We start from the raw sequence: 20,903 nt of genomic DNA, 5'->3' as shown, positions 1-20,903 counted from the left end.
ACCAGCTTGCTACACCAGCAAAAACCGGGCTTGGAGACCAGCTAAAACCAGCTCACCAGCTTATGCTGGATTTTTAAGTAGGACTGTCTGCCACACTCTATCATACCCTGTATCTTTTTATTTTAATCAAACGTTTTATGTCAAGTTGGAGATGCAAGTGATTTTCTTCTAGCGTTTTGGAAAGCATATCCTTTTTCCCTTCCAATGAGTGATGCGTTTTTACATAAAGAGGAAGTGAGGCACGTTTATTGCTGGAATGCTGCTGACAGCGGTTCGGGGGACACATGTCAGCATGGTGACCTGCGCAAAAGATGACAGGAAATGAATCACACAGTGTTAATTTTGATAGTAATAGAAAGAATGATTGTAGAGCTGTAGGTGAGATAACAGGATATTACAGGGGCATTCGGTGGAGAGATTTTCTGGAATTTGGTTTGGTGGTTGTTTAGTCATGTGTTATTTTGTTGCTCATTCTTCATTAAATGGACATTTCACCCTAAAATGGCACGATTTATTATTTCCAACCTGTAACTAAACAGTTTTTGAGCACCATTGACTTCTACTATGGAAATCAACGTGCTTCTTTTTCCTGCATGATTACAAATGTCTTCCTTTGTGTTCAGTGGAACAAAGAAATGTATACAGGTTTGGAACAACTTAATGGAGAGTAAATAATGACATAATTTTCATTTTTGGGTGAACTATTCCTGTTTTAAGCAGTAAAGGGCTATTCACACATTATAACTATAAAAATATAGTTTTAAAATTTGTTTTATATTAAAGGTCACATTCTTTCTGATCCCATTTTTAAACCCTAGTTAGTGTGTAATGTTGCTATAATAGCATAAAAAATACCTGTAAAATGGTGAAGGACAAGTTCGGTATTTTACACTTAAAGCCCTGTTTTCGGATTGTTTGTGATGAAATGGGACGGTTTTGACTGAAATTTCGACATATGCGGCTGCCCCGAGAATTTTCGGGTGTTTGTTGTTTTACCTCACACCTCTACAATGGGTGTATAGGTGCACTGGAACAATCCTTCCTAAAATGCATTAAACTTTCGTTTACAAAGGCGTGAAACTCACCGAGTGGTCAGGGGTGTTCACTGATATGCTCACACAAAAATCGCTGCAAAAGATGATGTGCCCTTTAAAAATTGTTCTTGAAAAATGTTATGTTTATTGTCTCCCCCCCCCAACATTTAGAAGAAATTTTCGCCCCTGATCATATGTCGAAATTTCAGTCAAAACTGTTTGGTTTCATCATAAACAATCTGAAAACAGGTTGTAAAATACCGAACTTGTCCTTTAAAGCTCAAAGTTCACTGCCAGGCGATATATTTTCTTTAACAGAATTCGCCTTTAAAAGCCTACAGCGAACGGCTGGTTTGGACTACAGCCCTCTACGTCCTGCTTTAATGATGTCAGTAGAACAGTTTTTTGACTAAACTCCGCCCACAGGAATACGTTAGTCGCAAGCTAAGCTGCTATCGACTTACAACACACTAAACAAACTACGCAAACTGAACTCATTACGTATTTCTGAAGTAGAGACTTCATAGAACAAGGAAGACATCAGCCTGTTTGAGGACAGTGAAAACAGCGATATACAGATAAGTAAATTGTGTGAAAAATACCGCGTTTTTACACATGAACCATGAACACATGTTATATTGTACACTGTTAACACAATCAAATCTTCAAAAACACAGAAAGAATGGGAACGTTAAAGAGAATAGCGGAGTTCACACCACAACTATAACGATAAAGATGCAATAAACAATATCATTGGGATCACTTTTTGAGCGTTGTTTTTTTTTCACCCACTTGAACGATAAACCAATGACAGCCAATCAAATCTATTTAAACTTCAAGTGCACGCCCAGTTAAAAAGACCAATAACATGGTGGAGAAGCTCATTGCAGAGGTCCATAACATAAAATTACCTCAGATATTCAGTGCTGTTGCATTTGCTGTGAAATTTATTACGCAAGTCTTTTTTTCTACTACATTGACTACACAAAACTTAAGATTAGATTACAGAGTAGTGTAGATTCAGTAGGCTCAGTGATGTTTAGGGATGGGTATCGTTAAGGTTTTAACGGTATTACTCTTACCGGTACTGCTTAACGGTCCGGTGCTTTAACAGTATTCTTATCGGTACTTTGGCCAATGTTAACATTTGATCACGAACCTATGTTCACATGATTAAGTTAATTGTGTGTCTGCATTTCATTATTACAAATTAATTTCTGGATATCATTTCTAAATATTATACATATTTGTTAATGCACCAGCGTGAAAGCTGCAGAAAAAATACTCTAAATAGGATATTTATATGTAGCCTATTTTGTAAACTAACTTAAAGTGCTGTGCATTTAGCCAAATAAATGTTTACATGCTGATTTTTCTTTATTTGGGATTTTAAAAAGAAGTAGAAAATATGTTGAATGCATAACATTTCTCCCAAAAGAAATCAACAGAATTTCAACGTAAGGTAAGCAAACCAATTAGGGAGATTGTACATTTATTTTAAATGACGTGAACAATGTTGATTCAACATGATTTTAGCATACATGCCTGACGTTGATGGGGCAACCACCAGAGATGAGCTAGCTAGGCAGTCGAAAAATTTTGCAGGCTGCGACCTTCTAATGACGTATTTTAAGACTGGTTGCGTCACAGCAGCGCAACTTGAGGCTGTGACTTGTGTTAATATTATTCTGATTATGTTGCGTATTTCTAAGGTTGATTAATTTTATATACTCTTGAATAGTTAAATCTACATCAACGTGTCATATTTTCTAAAATAAATGAATATTTTTCTGATTCCATATTTATTTGAATAAGTCAGAAACGTCTCCGCTGTGTCCTGCCTACAGGCGCGGTGGGCGCGTGCAACAGGTGACGCAAATTATAGGTCCTCCGAGGGTTAGACTGTCTCATTTCAGTTTTCTTCGCGAACTTCTGAGGCTGCCACCTTGAAAGACCGAGTGCTCCCCTTTTAATGTTGTATGCTTAGAAGGTCGCAGCCCTTGAATTGGGACACAGCTTCTTTCTGCACGTAATACACTTTTGAAAGATGCTTTGACAGATTGCTTGTGTTTCCGCCCTTACATGCAAACATCTTGTTGCACTTACCTGTATGACAACGAGCGTTGTCTGCATCAACTCTAGTGAAGTATAACCACACTTTTGAATGTTTTGCTCTATCCGCCATCGTCACTCTTTGTATTAAGCGGTAGTTTTCGTGCTATTATGCGTGTGCGTGCGCCGCGCTCGTTGTTGTGTTTGACAGACAGACAGCTTCCGCGGCGCGCATGAGAGATCTCGCAGATCTCACAGACAAACGTCTTAATCGCAAATTAGAAATGTTTGGTGAGATAAAATGTGCACGAAAACATTATTAAGCAAGAATACATAGTACAATTATTTTTATTTTTTTCTCCAGGACCGAAAGCAGAACCGATAGCGTCAGATCTTACTGATACTACGGTCTTTCATAATTTAGCCCCGGGGCCAGTTTAATACCGGGTTTCGGTACCCATCCCTAGTGATGTTACCAAGGAACGAGAGGCGATCCTGTCATTTATTCATTCATTCAGTCTTTATTCTAATATATTCTAATATAATATAATATTTTAATATAATATAATATTCTATATAATCTATATTCATTGAGTTGAATCGAAATTCGATTATAAAATCGGTCCGAGAATCGGAATTGAATCGAGAATAGTAGGGATTTAATGATTCAATCGCGTGTCCCATTAAAAATGTCTGAAATCGATTCTGAATCGCAAGGCTGCGATTCTTTGTTTCAGGCACAGCTTGTGCGTGTACTACGGCTTTGTGATCAGTAGAAAGTCCTTATCAATCTAAAATCATTATGAGTCGGAGTCGTGTATAAAGTGAAATTAAAAAAGCAACAAACGTTAAATAAAAATAAATTAAAATATTATTTATTATCATGAAAATACCTGAAACAATTTGAATAACAGCGATATAAATATTCCTTAGACATTTCCTGGAATAGTGTTTGTAATACTACTTCTTCTGTGGCACAAAGGGAGTTTCTGCACAAGAGCACCCCCTGGCGTTCGGATGTGCCGGGATTTCACCGTAATTCATTCAAATTCATTCATTGAGAAAACGCGCATTTGCACGGTTAATCGTTACACCCCTAGAGAATAGTAATTGAATCGATCTGGAACATCTGGAATCGATACCCAGCCCTATTCAGTAGGGGTGTAGTGGTTCACACTGACTGCTCACGGTTTTTGGTTTGTATTATGGCTTTATAGCCATGGTTTTGGTGCCGTTCGGCACTGACAATCTTTAGAAAAACATTCTACTGACAAATCAACAGAAATTTTTGGGCACTTAAAAAACATCTGAGCTTTCCCATAAACAAAGTGCATTTTTCACCAGATGAGCGGATTAAAACACTGCTTTATGTTATAGGCATGTTTGTAACACAGAGCTTTCCATTTTACAATCCAAAATGTAATCTGCTGTCGCCTTAAGTAACTTCCAGTTGCATTGATGTGGAAATGTCAGGTTCTGCGCGTTTGTCAGTGCGTTTTGAGGTTTGATGCAGGTTTCATCATAGATGTATATCTGCTGCTTAAGTACATATGGTGACGGAGTTTTCTGCTGCATCGTCTACAGCTGAAGGGCTTCACTGTTTTGACAAATGGCAATTAAAAACATTTAGCGCGTCTGCTAGTATTGTTGTACAGTATGTGCCTGTCTGAATTAGCACCGTTTTATTAGTTGGGTAAGATCGCCACCTGGTGGATAATAGCAGAAATACGGATTGCCTGAAAACTCGTCATTAGCATTCGGCGTTTTCTCTTATGGCGGTGAAAGAGTGAAAGGCAAGTGATTTGCATAAGTAAATTAGCATATGGTGGTTGTCCAGTGATGTGGATTAATTTATTGTTTTAGTGTGAACGGCCTTTTAGGCAGTGGATATGAATATAACAGTAATATTTTAAAATTTGCTTTCCTCACTCCTCCTTTGGTGCCATTATCCCAGAGTTTGATCTTATGTTGGCTTCTTTGTTAGAATTAGGTTGCCCTCCAGCATGGATGAGGCACATTTTGCTTGTTTGGCATATAGATAGGTATATTGTATTGAATATATAAAGTTTGAAAAATTTTGTGTGTGTGTTAGACTCGAGGCATTCTTAACCTCTGTCACATGCTTTGTGTTAGACTGAATCTCAAGACCTGATGCTGGCAGCGACATCTCCAACAATCTTATTATTGCTTTGAACAGCCTGTAGGGCTTCACCGTTAGTTAAATGTTGCAGAGATGTAGTTAAAATGTTGGTTATACTTCTGATAGCATTATTTTTTAGTAAATAGTATATTATTTTGATTCCAGCCCTAATTAAGTACGAAGGCTTCAATACTTTCTCCCACTGAGAACATGGCTCCATCCATCTATTTATTGCGATCTATCCTCTCTCTGGCTATTACTGTTTGCTACAACAGGAAGAGAGTCTTGCTCCATCTTTAACAAACTGAAATAATGACCTTAGTATAAGTTTCCATCTATGCTATTGCTATTCTGTCCCTCCATTTTTTAGCAGTTATACTGTTGTGTCGTTGACCTATGAAAGCAAGGCTCCCACAAATGTTACAAATGAACACGATCTGTCATAAAAAGTTTTCCCTCCTGCAGTTTTATATTTTAGTGTGAAAGTTTAATAAACACGTGCAGCTTGTTTTGCGGAGCTAAATGTGGATTTGTGTGTCACTGCGATTAACAAATATACAATTATCAAAAAATAACAGGCAGAAATTAAAGCTTGGGTCCTGATCTGTTTACGGCATCTTATCGGTCGACATAGTTTAGGTTATTAGGGATCACCGATAAGTGCAGGTTATGTAGGTTATGTGACATGGCACTGTGTTATGTATTGTGTTTATTTTTATTTTGATGCTTTTAACAGTAATTGCTGTACAGTGTGGGTGGTTTGTAATGGAGATGTTTTGATGTGGAGACGTTGTTCTTGGTGCATTATGGGATAGCTGGTTAATGGACAGTGTGTTGTGTATGCCAGTTTTAGTTTGTTTGTAACCTAATGACCTATGGTCGTTCTTTTTAAGGATGTTTTATAATAAATCAATTTATGTATGTTTGTTCAGTGTGTGTTGTGTTGATAAACTTTATCCTCTTTCCTTTTTTGCCAGGTTTATTCATCCATCCATCTTTCTTTCTCTTTCTTAACCTGATTTTCTCTTTCTCTCTCTCTCTCTCTTTTTTCCTCCTTGATCCTGTCCTCCTCTGGGCTCAGTTGATCCTGGTTCAGGACCCTCTACCTTCTTCGATTCAGTCAGCTTTCTTTTCTACTGTGTCCGGCCTGTCGGCATGGCGGGGCGAGGTGGACCAGCGCGGACCAACGGTGCCGCCCCCGTCGGGAACAAAATCTGTCAGTTTAAACTGGTGCTGCTGGGAGAGTCTGCAGTGGGCAAGTCCAGTCTGGTGTTGCGTTTCGTCAAAGGCCAGTTTCACGAGTACCAGGAGAGCACCATTGGAGCTGAGCAACTGTTTCATAGGGCAAATTTCATAGAAACAGATGTTGTCGTGTAACATATTGCTGACATTAACATATCACCTCTCACAATTACATGTGGCCTTTTAAAAGATTGTTTTTTAGGATCATATCTTGTATAAATTGTATTGATATTATGTTGAATATGCACAGGGTTTATACAATGCCCCCTGTAAGGATTTGTAAACTCTTTACGGTCTGGGGTAAGAGCGCAGGGCCAGATCAAAAGAAGAAAAACAGGTTCTTACAGTGATCACCTGACTGCCACATGAGCTTTACTACTCTGAAAAACTCACACACGTTTAATAGATCTCGAAACTATACATGCTTGACTCTCAAAGTTAGAAATGTTAAATGTTTTAGGATTTAGGAAACAGGAATAGGAAACAATTTGGCGTCCAAGGAAAAGGAAATGATCAACAATGGGTTCTCCTTTGTATGTGTTTTTGTGTGTCCCTCATGTTTATTAATGATCAGTTTTGGAGGTCTTTACTGAATTGGATTATGGACAGTTGTGTAATATTTTTTCAGGACTGAGTCTTAAATTAAGCAAGAATTTACAGATACTAGAATAACTAAAGGGGAGAAAATGCTGAAGAAATTATTCAGTACAGGCAGGATACCACATGCTTGCACATGTCTGAGAATAAGGAAATCCTCAGCACTTTTTTTTTATATCCTAGCAGCAGATGCCATCATCCTGTCGTCAGTGTGCAGGTCAAAGGCTGCAGTGCTCAATGCACTGGAAAATTTATTTGAGCTATAAACATGTGACCAGGGCATCTGACTCAGCACGCAGGGATTAGAAACTTGCATGGCGTTTTTTTTCCTCTGCTGCATTTTTGCACACTTCCTTTACGTGATCTTTAACCTGTAATTTTTTTGCTGCTTTTAAAAAATCGCCAAGTTGACAAGGCATTCGTATGTGGTTGCCATGGCGTTAAGGTTGTAGGGTTTCCCAGCTAAGGTGGGCCGCCCGAACTGAAAAGTGCTGCGGGAAACCCTGGACGCATTTCCTTTCCGGTCCGAGACTTCCGGTTCAATGGCCAGCCTGTACATGATTTAAACAGTTAATATTTACTACACCTGCCATGTATGAACCAGTGTGAGGATAAAATTAAGTTGCTTGATATATGAAGATATATTTAATCATTTCGTGTTGTTGATCGGAGGTGACGGGTCTTCAATGCGCAAATATAAAAGCACAGAGACATACCAGTATCTTGGGAAGTCAGTTGAGTGTTAGTACATGGATTTTACCAAGACTTTGTGTTTTTTACTTTTCAACGGATGGTTTAAAATGTCACAACTGTTCCTCTGGTGTGAGTATTTTTAAACACCAACTTTTAATGGACTTGTTTATGGCAACAAGTCAAGCTTCACGCGGTCCGACACAGTCAGGAGTATCATTCAACACATTGTAAGTTATTTGAACAAACCATATTAAACATATTAAAGTACTCCATGTATTGAGTATTGTTTTCGTTTTATGAAAATATTATTACATCGCTTCTTGCGCACTAGGTGGAGACATGAGCTTATGAAATTATTTGGTTAATTTTTTTAAGTATTTGCTTTTTCATTAAAACATAAAAGTATGCGCAAACGCATTACGAGCTATTATAAACATTAACTAAGCAGATTATGTTGTATATATTCTGTACTTTAATTGCATTTTTGCAATAATATATTGTAGCAGAATAAATAAATCAACATATTTGTATCAATTATTGTATTTATTGTTTACTGGCAGTGTCTATGAAAGGTTTTACTGGATGGATTTGTAAATACAGATCATGAGTGCATGTGTGCCACATACCCATTCAGCTCTTGTGCGTGTATTATGGTTAAAACAAATGTTTTGTAGAGATTTACTGTGTTTGTATTAGCTATTATGGTAACCCCAACTGCACAAATTATGTCTTCCTGGATTTCATAATAAACATTAAACAGCCAGTTAAAATGGCACACGTGTGTCCTTCGCAATAGACTACCATTAGCTTTAGTGGCTCACCGGAAGTCATAAACCGGAAAGCTCAAAGATGGCGGCGCCCACATTTATGTCAAGAAACGGGTGGATATTATTAGTGGTGTATAAAGACTAAACTGTTTGAAAAATATTAGAATAAGCTAGGGCTGCGCGATATCCCTAGAGAAATGCTATTTTTATTTGCTATTTTTTAATCATTTTGATATGTAATTATCATACTGAAATAAACAGGTAATACATATTCCACCGATGTATTAAATCTAATTCAAGCTAAAATAAATATTTCAGATGTTTCCTCGCTCGTCTCTGCTTCTGACGTATTTAGTTTCCACTTTCTGATATGAACTTCTATGTTCACCTTTGTCAGTCTAACAGTATAAGACCTACTTGGTGGCTATTTAGTAAGCAGTGCTTCCCACAGATCTGAAATATACTTGTGATGGTAGCCGAGGAAAAAGGCAATCATTACCCACAGACAAAAAAATGGTCTATTATACTTGTGACAAACAACTAGTAATGTGTGACCATAACCCAATGCTTTGATTTATTGAACATTTATATTAATTTCATAAATCCAACCACCCCAAACCCTCTTTGCCTTCTCTTTGGCATGAACAAAGCTGACTGCACTTTACTTTACTTTAGTTTACTGCAATACTTTAAATTAGATAATCCCTTTCAAAGGATTTAATAACATTGTGAGAGGCGTATAAAGACTATTAAATTTTATACAATAATATGTAAAGTATATTAATGATAGACAATGTAGGTCTATAGATTATAAATGTGATAGGTTTATGTAGAAGCAATAAAAGTGACTCTTTCTATTCCAATTTAAAAAGCTTAATCCAGGGGTTCCCAAACTTTTTTTCCTGCGCACCCCCTTCTATGTCTCAACCTGGTTGGCGTACCCCCAATCCCCACAAAAAAAACCCCCCGTAAATAAGCTTTGTTTTCTCGACATAAAGACTCGTGTTTAATCATGCGAAAATAACTAGGGGCCGGTTGCACCAGCGTTAAGAAGTTGGGTGTAAGTCCTACGTCGGGCTTAGCTACATTCAACATTGTGAAAAATATTTACGCCTGTTGCACCATCTGAAACTACGACCAGACGCAGCTACGCTCAGCGTAGATGATGCGCGCCCCCGTGTATGCGTTTAACCACTGTGATATTTAGACGCCATTCGAGTTTACTATAGTAAAAAACTTACACTTACTGCCGTCAGCTAATAGATGACATATGAGAGCATTCCTCATGTTTACCGGAGCGCTCTCCCTCAAGATGCCTGCATCACGTGCAGACCCATCAAACACTTTAACGAAAGCCTTAAATGTTCGCACAAAAGGTGTATAATTGTTTGCAGATTCTTTATAACAGCTCAATTTTCAAACAAAATTAAATGAAAGCTTTTAATAAGTTCTCTGCAGTGTCTGTAAGTATTTATGTATTTTATTTAGGGCTGTCAATAGATTAAAAAAATTAATCTAGATTAATCGCATGATTTCATGAGTTAACTCGCGATTAATCGCAAATTAATCGCACATTTTTATCTGTTCTAAATTTACCCTAATTTAACACTTTTCAGGTTTTTAATACTCTGATCATATATACATATATAGATGCTTTATGCAAATGTATGTTAACAACAGCCTGTTTACATTTTTAACAGAACCATCAAGCCATTGTTTTGTAATGTATATGCATTTTCCTTTAAGAAGAATTTTCCTTCTCCATTTTTATTTGATGCTGCATCATTTGTGACATGTGCTGTCAAAAATTTTGTCGAAATTAGCAAATTTTCAAAAAAAAAGTTGTTCATATTTTAACATTTTCTATTAAAACATAGAACAATGCATGATTTGGTGGAATATAACAAAATATGACATAACTACACCTGTTTGAAGTTGAAAGAGTCAGCAAAGTTAAATTACCAGAAAAATCACCATATCCATACATTAAATTACCACATCAATACCTTAAAATCACTGATAAAACTATAAGATTTAGCACACACAAAGCAAAAACATAATCAATATATGTTAAACTTTTTTTCTTTTGTTTGATTGACATTGTGACAGACTGCTTAAAATCTAAGTGATCTAATATAATGTTACACATCAGATATTTTTACCCAACAGTTAACCAAACATTTACTTAAGACATAACAGATTATAGATCCTACCTGCGTGAATTCTTATCAAAGCAGATATTTGTAAAACTTTAATTTTGTGTAGATGTCTATATATCCGGGTCGCGCACTCGCGCGTCTGTGTGCACGCGCTTCAGATATCAGTCAGTCAGCGTGAGGAGATCGCTTTTGGGTCTTGTCGCTCTTAATAACTCTTTAACAATAATCAGGTACCGAACTTTATCTCTCTTAATGTCTCTTTTAACATCAAGCAAGTCGTGCAGTCTATTTTCTAAGTCATGCATGAAAGCGAAACCAAAATGAATTGAGACGCATCTTTGTATTAGATTAAGCATTAGGAGGACGGTAACGTTACACCTCTCAGACGTATAAATAAAGATCATATCAGATGTCCAACGAGCATTTAGAGCATTGGATTTGCTAGACGATTTGGTTAATGTTCTTATTTCTATGAAAACCTTTGAATCATTTAGACAGGATCCCATTTGTCTGCGTCTCTGTTCATTCAACTATGGGCTGGACCAAGGGTCAAACAGAAATTGCGCGTTGCGTTAATTGGCGTTAATAAAATTAGTTGCGTTAAAATGAATTTGCGTTAACGCGTTATTAACGCGTTAATTTTGACAGCCCTAATTTTATTATATAATTCATTGGCGGTCTCTCTACCATGCATGAAAACACATTGCTCGCGTTTCCTGTCCATTAGACGCGCCCATGTCTCGTCACATTTCATTATTTCTATTTTTGCCATAAAAAAAGTCTCTCTCTTTTGGTCCCTCTCCTCCTTCGTGACTAACAACTTTATCATAAGACATCCCACACTTGACAGTTTTCCTGATTTAAGCCAGTTAAGCATATTTATAATATATATGGAATGAATGAAATGAGTTAGCACCACTGATCTATATAAATGACTGGATTGCGCATAGAATGCTTGGCGTAACTGCGTGAGGTGAAGCCAGCGCAGAGTTCGAGCCGCCATCTTGGTATACCCAACCGGCAGAGAGCCTCATTGACTTCCATTCAAAGTCATGATCAAAATTTACCCCCTTTACAGCGTATCAGTTACACAAGGTTAATTTTTATGATATGTGTACGTTAATTATTTGTTAATTCTGGTGTTATTTGCAATGTTTATGTTTTAATCGGGCAGGATAATGGATTTATAAAAAACCGTTAATGTGAGTGTGTCTGTTGCATTTGTTAATGACACGGGTATAAATAAAGTTTTGTTTGACATTCAGCTACACTGTGACGGTCAGCGTTATTTATCTAAATAAGTTTAGGTAACTTGTAAGTTTAGATAACATAATTACAAAACTAGCAAATTATTGCATGCACATACGGTACATAGTATGATTATTTATTTAGAATTCAGAATGAGCACGTTTATTGTCATTAATACTAAATATGCCGCGGTCTGTCTGCTGATCTGTAATGAAGATGAATGTATAATAACTGATTAAAACGCAAAATGTACAACTTTCAGTAAATAACTATTTACATGCTTTGGACGTTTGTGTTGTAATAATGTACAGGGTAACTTCACATATAAAAACGAAGACGAGTAAAGTGATGTTTTATCATTAAAATCTGATAACGTCCATTGATTTAATAGAACGTTTGGGTATACCAACATGGCGGCGCGGTGGCTTCACAAGTGTGACGTCATGCGCAATCCAGTCATTCATATAGATCAGTGGTTAGCACGCATATAGCGGCTGCAGTGCATAACAGAAGAGCAGTGTGTAGAAAAAGACAGCAGCTGGCTTCTACGTTTCTTTCAAAAACTAATAAAGTTTTTATTTAAAATAAAAGCGATTACAAAGGAAATGTTTACTGTTCATTTTTTAATTTATTTATTGTATGGAAAAATCCCACTTAAAGAAACAGACCGCCATTACATTTTTCCTCTCGCGCACCCCCTGGTGGCAGCTTGCGTACCCCTGGGGGTGCGCGTACCACACTTTGGGAATCCCTGGCTTAATCAACTCATTTTCAGATTCAAAAGCCTACTTGCTGTCTCAGTGACGAGTGACTTTAGATATAAAAACACAAAGCTGTGTAATGTAGAGTCAGATTACATAAGAACTGTTTGACCATTTGAGCTATAATTGCTCGTTCAGTGCAATGGGCTTTGTGCATTGTGTCCTTTAAAATGCAAATGAGCTGATCTCTGCACTAAATGGCAATGCGGTGGTTGGATAGTGCAGATTAAGGGGCAGCATTGTCCCCTTCTGACATCACATGGGGTGCCACATTTCAATGACCTATTTTTTTTTACATGCTTGCAGAAAATGGTTTAACAAGACTTTTTCACATTTGTCTAGGTTGATAAAAGCACTGGGGACCCAATTATAGCACTTAAACATGCAAAAAGTCAGATTTTCATGATATGTCTTCTTTAAAGCATCACACATAAATATTTTGTGTTTTCCAGTCAATACATATTTTCCACATTTCTTTCACTTTGTTGTTTCCTTGTTGAATCAGCTCAGCCTTATAAAACCCAGAATTAAGGAAGTGCTCGAAGCATAATGTTGATCGTAACGGATAGGCTTTATCTTTACGTCATAATCATTTTTATGTTTCTCTTTCCATTCTAGCTGCTTTTCTCACACAGACAGTCTGCCTGGATGATACAACAGTAAAGTTTGAGATTTGGGACACAGCCGGACAGGAACGATACCACAGCCTGGCGCCTATGTATTACAGAGGTGCTCAGGCGGCCATCGTCGTCTATGACATAACTAACACAGTAAGCATCATAAATTCTAGCGACACCAAAATAAAACTTATTATCTAAAAAAATGACAGGTAAAAGTAATCATTCACTAGATGAGAGTTGTAAAAATTTCAGCAGCAATGTGACTTGCCGTTGCACAAGCATTGATAAAGCTGACATCACAGGTTGTGTTCAACAGAAGGGTAAGGTCTGAATAATAAGGTTTCACCTGACTGACTGTTAAGGTTAATTATTATTCTGCCGGATGCAGTCAACCTTTGCTCAAAGTCATGCAACAATCTCAGTAAAGATGCCTTTAAAAAGATTTGGACTCAGTTTATCCAATATAGACCCTTTTACTGTTTGTACACAATGATGACGTGGCCACGTATGCGCGTGCATATTGGCAACGGAAGTACGGCAAGAATCAGCAGTAAAGCAACACAGACAGACAAAGTTATTTTAAAAAGTTAACTTTATCAACTTTTTCAACACAGCTACCAGATCAGTGTACTATAGTGAGTGGATAGACGACGTTAGCAGATGGCCAAATATAAAGTAGCCAGATACATATATACATACATTCACCTAAAGGATTATTAGGAACACCATACTAATACTGTGTTTGACCCCCTTTCGCCTTCAGAACTGCTTTAATTCTACGTGGCATTGATTCAACAAGGTGCTGAAAGCATTCTTTAGAAATGTTTGCTCATATTGATAGGATCGCATCTTGCAGTTGATAGAGATTTGTGGGATGCACATCCAAGGGACGAAGCTCCCGTTCCACCATATCCCAAAGATGCTCTATTAGGTTGAGATCTGGTGACTGTGGGGGCCATTTTAGTACAGTGAACTCATTGTCATGTTCAAGAAACCAATTTGAAATTATTCGACCTTTGTGACATGGTGCATTATCCTGCTGGAAGTAGCCATCAGAGGATGCATTAATGAGAAATTGAACAGGTGTTCCTAATAATTCTTTAGGTGAGTGTATATTAGTATATTATATAAGTGCAACCAAACGCAACAACCAGACATTTTGATGCTGGGAACCGTTTTGATCAACTTTCTGAGTTGTTAACACTTCTGTTGCCGAAATGCGCGCGAAAGCTATTTGATCTGTGGGCTGCAAAAGGGTCTTTGGTTCTGTTTTCTTGTTTATTCAATTGTTCATCTTATTTATTTCCTAGGACACATTTACTAGAGCAAAGAACTGGGTGAAGGAACTCCAGCGTCAGGCCAGTCCCAACATCGTCATCGCTTTGGCCGGCAATAAGGCAGATCTGGCTACCAAGAGAGCTGTTGACTTTCAGGTATGCGTGTGATTGTAAAAGCCTTTTTTCATTGTCACTTAATATATGTATATAACAAATGCTGCATATATGTATGCTGCTTTCAGGAGGCACAGGCATACGCAGATGACAACAGTCTACTCTTCATGGAGACTTCTGCGAAAACCGCCATGAACGTGAATGAGATTTTCATGGCTATCGGTATGATCTCATCTTTGCTGTTATTGACTTTTCATGCTTCATGCCCAGAGCAAAACACAGCACTTTGACCAGTTTTACCTGCTACAACACATTCAACGCTGACAGTCACACCTTCTCATGCAAATGCTTTAAAGGGATAGTTTAACCAAAAATACAATTTGCCATTTATAACCCATGCAACTTGGGGGCACAAAATGTTGTTAGGTGGGGTCCAGGGGGTTGTCAAGGTCCACTATCTCCATCAAAACATCATACATGCAAGCACCATATTGCTTGCGCCCTATATTTCAAGTCTTTATATGTGATAGTTTTATGGGAGGAACAGATGGAAATTTAAGTCATTATTTACTTGCTAAGGTCAACATTTGCTTTCATTTATGGAAAAAATGTCACGGACATCCTGTTAGAAATTATGTTATGTTATGATCATTTAATGCATGAATTTTTATGTACTTTTCAATTCGCTCCATTTAGCCAAGAAGCTTCCGAAGAACGAACCACAGGGTGGAGCTGGGAGCGGAGGACGTGCTAGGGGAGGGGTTGACTTACAGGAGACAGCACCTCAAGGCAGATCTGGCCAGTGCTGTGGAGGCGGGAACTAACCATTGGACCAATCAGCTGGCAGATGCACCCAAGGACTGATACAGACACACAAACACAATATGAACCCATAGTGTGAAATCCATTCACTTAGCTCTTAAACTATGGCCTGTTACACTGTAACATACAGGCCGGCGGTTTCTGCTTCAGAACTGGAAAGGGGCCATTGTTACCCATTAACACCCTTAATATTTACACAGTTTTCCATTTTAACAGTACACGCATACTTGCAAAATGATACACACACACAGAAACTACGACATGTGCCTGCCATTTACGATTTCCAGAGTCGATCGATTTCCCATTCGAGTTCTGACAGAACAAAAAAAAGGAAAAATAAGAACATCTGATCAGTTCTAACCAATCGCACTTAAAAGCTTTGGTCGTCTCTCTTTATGAAAGAATTTCCAAACTGCTGCTGGTGGGGAAACAAGTCGTCTCACTCTTGTATTTCCTTATCATGAAATTTGCTTGTGTTTGTATAAAAAAAAATATGTAGTGGTAATGCCACTATTTAAACTTGCTCTCCCATTCGGTGGATGCATACTGCCAGTATTGAGTTACACTTTATTCTCTGGCTCCTCTTGGTCACATCCTTCCTTTCTAGAGTAATCATGTCAGACGAAGAGGATCAGATCAGAGAACAAGAGAAAAGGCGATTTTCCATCTATGTCCGGCTGTTCTATAAATTCTGTATTATTTTTATTGTATTAGTCTCTCAGACATCCACTACTACAGCACAAATGAAACCAGTATATGATTTGATAGGCTAGACCCTTTTTTCTAATCATTTACATATATTTACTTGTATATCTGTAGTGCATTAACAGGTGGTATAACTCCATTGTGTTGGTTTTTTGAACTTTGCATTAATGAAATCATTCAGACATGGAATATATGCATATGAATGACACGAGGCAAAATCAACCTCTGACCAAAACCACGATTATTGAAAGGGGATGGGATAATGTTGTCTGTATTTGTACTTTCCCCCCCTAATTATTTCCTGCATATAAGATCTCAATCAGTAACGATTTCATTTCGGCACCATTTTAAGATTTTTGTTTTCCTGATGTTTTTGTACATATGCTCGAGTGCACTGGGTCTTTATCCTGTCTGATTGTGTCACTTTTCACTCAATATTTTTCCGTCTAGTCCTTCCTGTTTCACATTGAAGGACGTCTCCTACAACAGGCATTTTTAGCATCACCTGATCTAGCACAACAAATGTGAACAGTCATCCTAAGCAGGGTTTAAAAAAATGTGAGAGATAATGGACAAAACAAATTAATGAAAAACAAACCTAATAGATCTTGTAATTTTACCAATAAAGGAGGGGAATGTATATCATGTTTACCGTGTTGTTATTATTTGATGAATGTGGACCGTGTTGATCTCAAGTAGCTATAGTGTTTTACCCTGCCCTTAAATATTTTACAAGGAGATTTAACAAGATTTCAAATAAATCTTTGGTATCCTCAGAGTATGTATATGAAGTTCTAGCTAAAAATATCATATAGATAATTTATTATAACATGTTAAAATTACCACTTTGTAGGTGTGAGCAAAAATGTGCCATTTTTGGGTGTTATTTTAAATGCAAATGAGCTGATATCTGCACTAAATATCAGTTCCGTGGTTGGATAGTGCAGATTGAGGGGCGGTATTATCCCCTTCTGACATCACAAGGGGTGCCAAATTTCAATGACCTATTTTTACACATGCTTGCAGAGAATGGTTGCTGTTTTTTTTTTCTTCACATTTTCTAGGTTGATACAAGCACCGGGGACCAAATTATAGCACTTAAACATGGAAAAAGTCAGATTTTCATATGTCCCCTTTAAAAGTTTTTTAAAAAATGTGTGTTCCTATGGATAATTACTTTACTACCGCAATGCTTGACCAGTTGAGCTACAGGAATACTTTAATAATTAACCATTTTAAAATGTTACATTTAAGGCGAAGCAAACTGCATTTCTAGTGTTTTGATCTAACCCAGGTGAAAAAGTAGTACACTTACATAGTGTACTTAAAGTGCTTTATTTTCGTACGCTAATTTTGTACTTAATATACTAAAAATTATATCATCTAAGTGTACTTCACTGTGCTATTATGAGACACCATAAATATGAACTAAAATGTGCTAAATAATTATTTAAAAATGTATTTAGGTTCCATCTTTGTATGAAAGTTGAGTTCAAGTTTAATACAAGTGTTAAATAAATACATGTTTTAATACAGAGATAGTATGTTAAAAGTGCATTTTAGTTCACATTCATGGTGTCTCAAAATAGTACAGTGAAGTACACTTAGATCATCTTAAGAAGTACTAAAGATGAACTTTTAGTATATTAAGTACAAAATTATTGTGTGAAAATAAAGCACTTTAAGTACACTATGGAAGTGTACTACTTTACTGGGAAAATTAGCTAATTTGTTTACATTTTTCCCAAGTGTTTAATGCCCCCCAACGGAAATAGTATTAATATAACACTGAAGTCTTTTTTTTTGATAGACAGAATACTTTATTTTAATATTTGGTAAAAAAATGAGAAGAAAAATGGAAACAGTATTTGCAGTTACAAAGAAAGTCAATTACAGGCCATCTTCTTGTATTCTTGATTGTTTAAGATGTTTCTCTAACAACCTCCCCAGGTGAGTCTTGCCACATGGTCAGTTTTCTGTTTTGTCGATTTAACAAAACCAAGGAATTCCATCTCGGAAACAGCCTGGATGAAACGAGCATTTTTGAGGCTGTCAAGCTTGCCATCAGAATTTCCCTCGTTGTCTTCAGCTGCTGAGCTAACGGTCTCGAAGGCCTCAAACCAATCATATAGATTAATAAGTCTTCCACACTCAAGATGAAGCTTGTATATGATGCAGAGGTCAGGAGCAGCGCTAGAAACTGTACCAGCGCGTGCTTTCAAGGCTTGATTCTGCAAATAGTAGAACGGATGACTGAGTGCAGCTTGAATGGACGTGCGAGGGGCAGCGTTCAGTCGTTGTCGCAGGACTCCAGAGGAACTGTAGTAACAAACTTCATTGAGAGGTTGAAGCTCTGCTGGGGTCAAGTACTCCCTCACAAGGTCATCAATAAATTGTAGCACCTCGTTTCTGAGCACTTCAAAAGGAGTTATTTTCTTGCTTCTTCCAGATTCTTTTTCCTGCAGAGACTTCTGAAGCTGAAAGAGATCTGTTCTTCTCTTACAATCATTTCCTGAAAAGATGACATCATCCACAGGAAGATCTTCAGTGGAGGGACATTCCAGCTCTTCCAATCTGACAATAAAATCTTCCACTTGACTGAGCACATTCTGTATTTTTTTGTTTCTGGCTGATTTAAGAATCCCAGCACATTCCCGTAAAGCTGCAACAAGCTCATCCTTTGCTAGAATCTTCAAAAGTTGCATGGCTAAATCATACTCCTCCGTCTCCCACACTTTCTTCTCATTGCAGGTTACATGGAGCTCTCGTATATGTTTTCCCAAGGGACACTTAGGTAGCAATGAGGTCAACGAGTGCAGACACTGGAGAATAGGATAGTAATTCTTGTGGTATTTATGGAGGTTTTTCAGCAATATCTGACACACTTCCTTGACATGTTCATCACTCGTAAGCAGCAAAACCTGCTCTTGGGGTTCCTGTGTCTCCACATATCTCATAAAAGAGGGGAGATGACGAATTCTATCCACATTCTGTTGGCTCAACATCTTGGCACAAAGCAAGGCCTCCTTCTTCTGGCAACAAAGGACACTGAGAGGCTGGCTATTAAAGTGCTCCAACATGGAGAGCTTTAGGCCCTTAACAAAACTTTGAACGGAAAAGTCATGGTAAAGGAAGATGCCGACCAGAACCTGTATCACCTTACTGCTGAGCTTGAACGGGAACTGAGAATTCAGAATCAACTTGTCAAAGACAGCGGCTAAGTGCTGAGTACAGGAGAGAGAATGAAAGACCTCAATGCAGAGCAGCGATGACACCGAGTGAGACAGCCTTTGCTGGATAGTGCTGGAAGATGTTGCGATACCAAAGATAAAGATGAGAGGAAGCTCCTGAACGTATTGACTGCAAATGAGGATGAAATCCTGTAAAGCTTGCAAGTTGAAAGCCTCAAAGTCTTTGAAGATGACAACAATAGGCAAACTCCAGTGCGAGCCCTCGTTTTTCATGTTGGACTTCTTAACGGTCTTGTACCACTGGCAAAGATCACTAATGCTACATTGAGTTTTCTGATGTGGAGCTGTATCATCCTCTTGATCTTTATCCAGAGACAGTCCTCTTCCCATCAACTGTTCCACAACCTTCTGAATCAATATCTTAACAGCTGTACATTCTTTGGCAGGAACTGACACAACAAATGGGGTGACAGAATCCTGAAGAAGACTACAAAGACTCCGAAACGTCATAGTGTGATCAGGTACATTTACACCCAGCATTAATGCAGCTGTGGGGATTTCACTAGCTCCTTGTCTCCAAACATCAGATGAGTAGCAGAGTTCATACTTTTTAATGAACTGGACAAGGTTGTCAAGTACCTTCTTATTCAACTGATCTTGAATTACCTCTGTGTGTATTTGAACCATTTCCCATAATTTTTGACAGATCCTAAAGCGATCTCTGCCATTATCCTCACTGCCACACATTAACAATCCATCAACATCTTTATGTAGTCTTCTTCTTTTTTTAGATGCCGACCTAAATACAAAACATCCCTTTGACACTGACGAAGTTGCAGTCATCTCTGTTCTTTAAGGATAAGCTTTGAACGTAAAAAGAAACGGGACACTACACGAACATGCTGCCGCCTTCTTCTGTTATTTAAATGGCGGTTGCCAAACAAACTAAAGGTGCATTTTCCGCCACCTACTGGATTGGAGGATGGAACACTACTTGGTACATTTGGTGAGAACGGTCTCCTTTCTGGTATTTATGGTCCCATATATGTTTTATCCAAATTTTAAATTTACATACAGAAATGTAATTTTTGGCTTTCATGAATATGAAAAGAAAAAATATATTTATTTTATAAACCGTATGTTTCTGTTAACCAAATATCGCATTCATAAATGTAAATTTTCAAAGTGCAAACCCTTTATTTTTAAGATTTAAACATGAGATGAAAATGTATTTTGACACTATTGAATCTTCTAAAAACCTGAAAAGCTATGAGAACAATCGCTGTGTTTAAGGACTTGGCACTTAGTCTGGACTTAAAGACTGTTGGACTCTGGCATGTTGTTTTATTGTTATATGGCAATGATGACAATTCTTGTTAGTTTCTTTTTCTGTCCTTTCAAGCATTTAATAAAAAAATATCGTCCCATATAACACTGAAGTCTATCCTACATCTCCCAGCATGCTCTTAGGTCGCGCGTGC

General features: G+C 37.6%; 2 protein-coding genes across 4 annotated transcripts in view; one reads left to right on the top strand and one right to left on the bottom strand.

Annotated features, from left to right (window-relative positions):
- The window catches only part of rab5c (RAB5C, member RAS oncogene family), a 40,817-nt gene extending 23,946 nt beyond the window's left edge, over window positions 1-16,871 (top strand). For 2 of the 3 annotated variants that reach the window (XM_073857409.1, XM_073857411.1), the window contains exons 2-6: window positions 6,204-6,553; window positions 13,315-13,463; window positions 14,624-14,746; window positions 14,833-14,926; window positions 15,401-16,871. In XM_073857409.1, coding sequence (XP_073713510.1) covers window positions 6,382-6,553; window positions 13,315-13,463; window positions 14,624-14,746; window positions 14,833-14,926; window positions 15,401-15,528 — 666 coding nt within the window. In that variant the 5' untranslated portion in view covers window positions 6,204-6,381 and the 3' untranslated portion in view covers window positions 15,529-16,871. The remainder of the gene's footprint in view (window positions 1-6,203; window positions 6,554-13,314; window positions 13,464-14,623; window positions 14,747-14,832; window positions 14,927-15,400) is intronic. The other variant, XM_073857412.1, reaches the window with a different exon arrangement.
- A 1,156-nt stretch (window positions 16,872-18,027) lies between these two features.
- orc3 (origin recognition complex, subunit 3) lies at window positions 18,028-20,365 on the bottom strand. The gene has a single exon (XM_055194243.2). It carries the CDS (start codon window positions 20,263-20,265, stop codon window positions 18,166-18,168), a length of 2,100 nt encoding a protein of 699 aa, XP_055050218.2. The 5' UTR covers window positions 20,266-20,365; the 3' UTR covers window positions 18,028-18,165.
- Between the last annotated feature and the right edge of the window lie 538 nt (window positions 20,366-20,903).

The sequence above is a fragment of the Misgurnus anguillicaudatus genome, chromosome 19, assembly GCF_027580225.2.
Source record: "Misgurnus anguillicaudatus chromosome 19, ASM2758022v2, whole genome shotgun sequence".
Classification (NCBI taxonomy): Eukaryota; Metazoa; Chordata; class Actinopteri; order Cypriniformes; family Cobitidae; genus Misgurnus; species Misgurnus anguillicaudatus.
The sequence above is the reverse complement of the archived record's forward strand: the minus strand, read 5'-3'. Positions and strand labels throughout refer to the sequence as shown.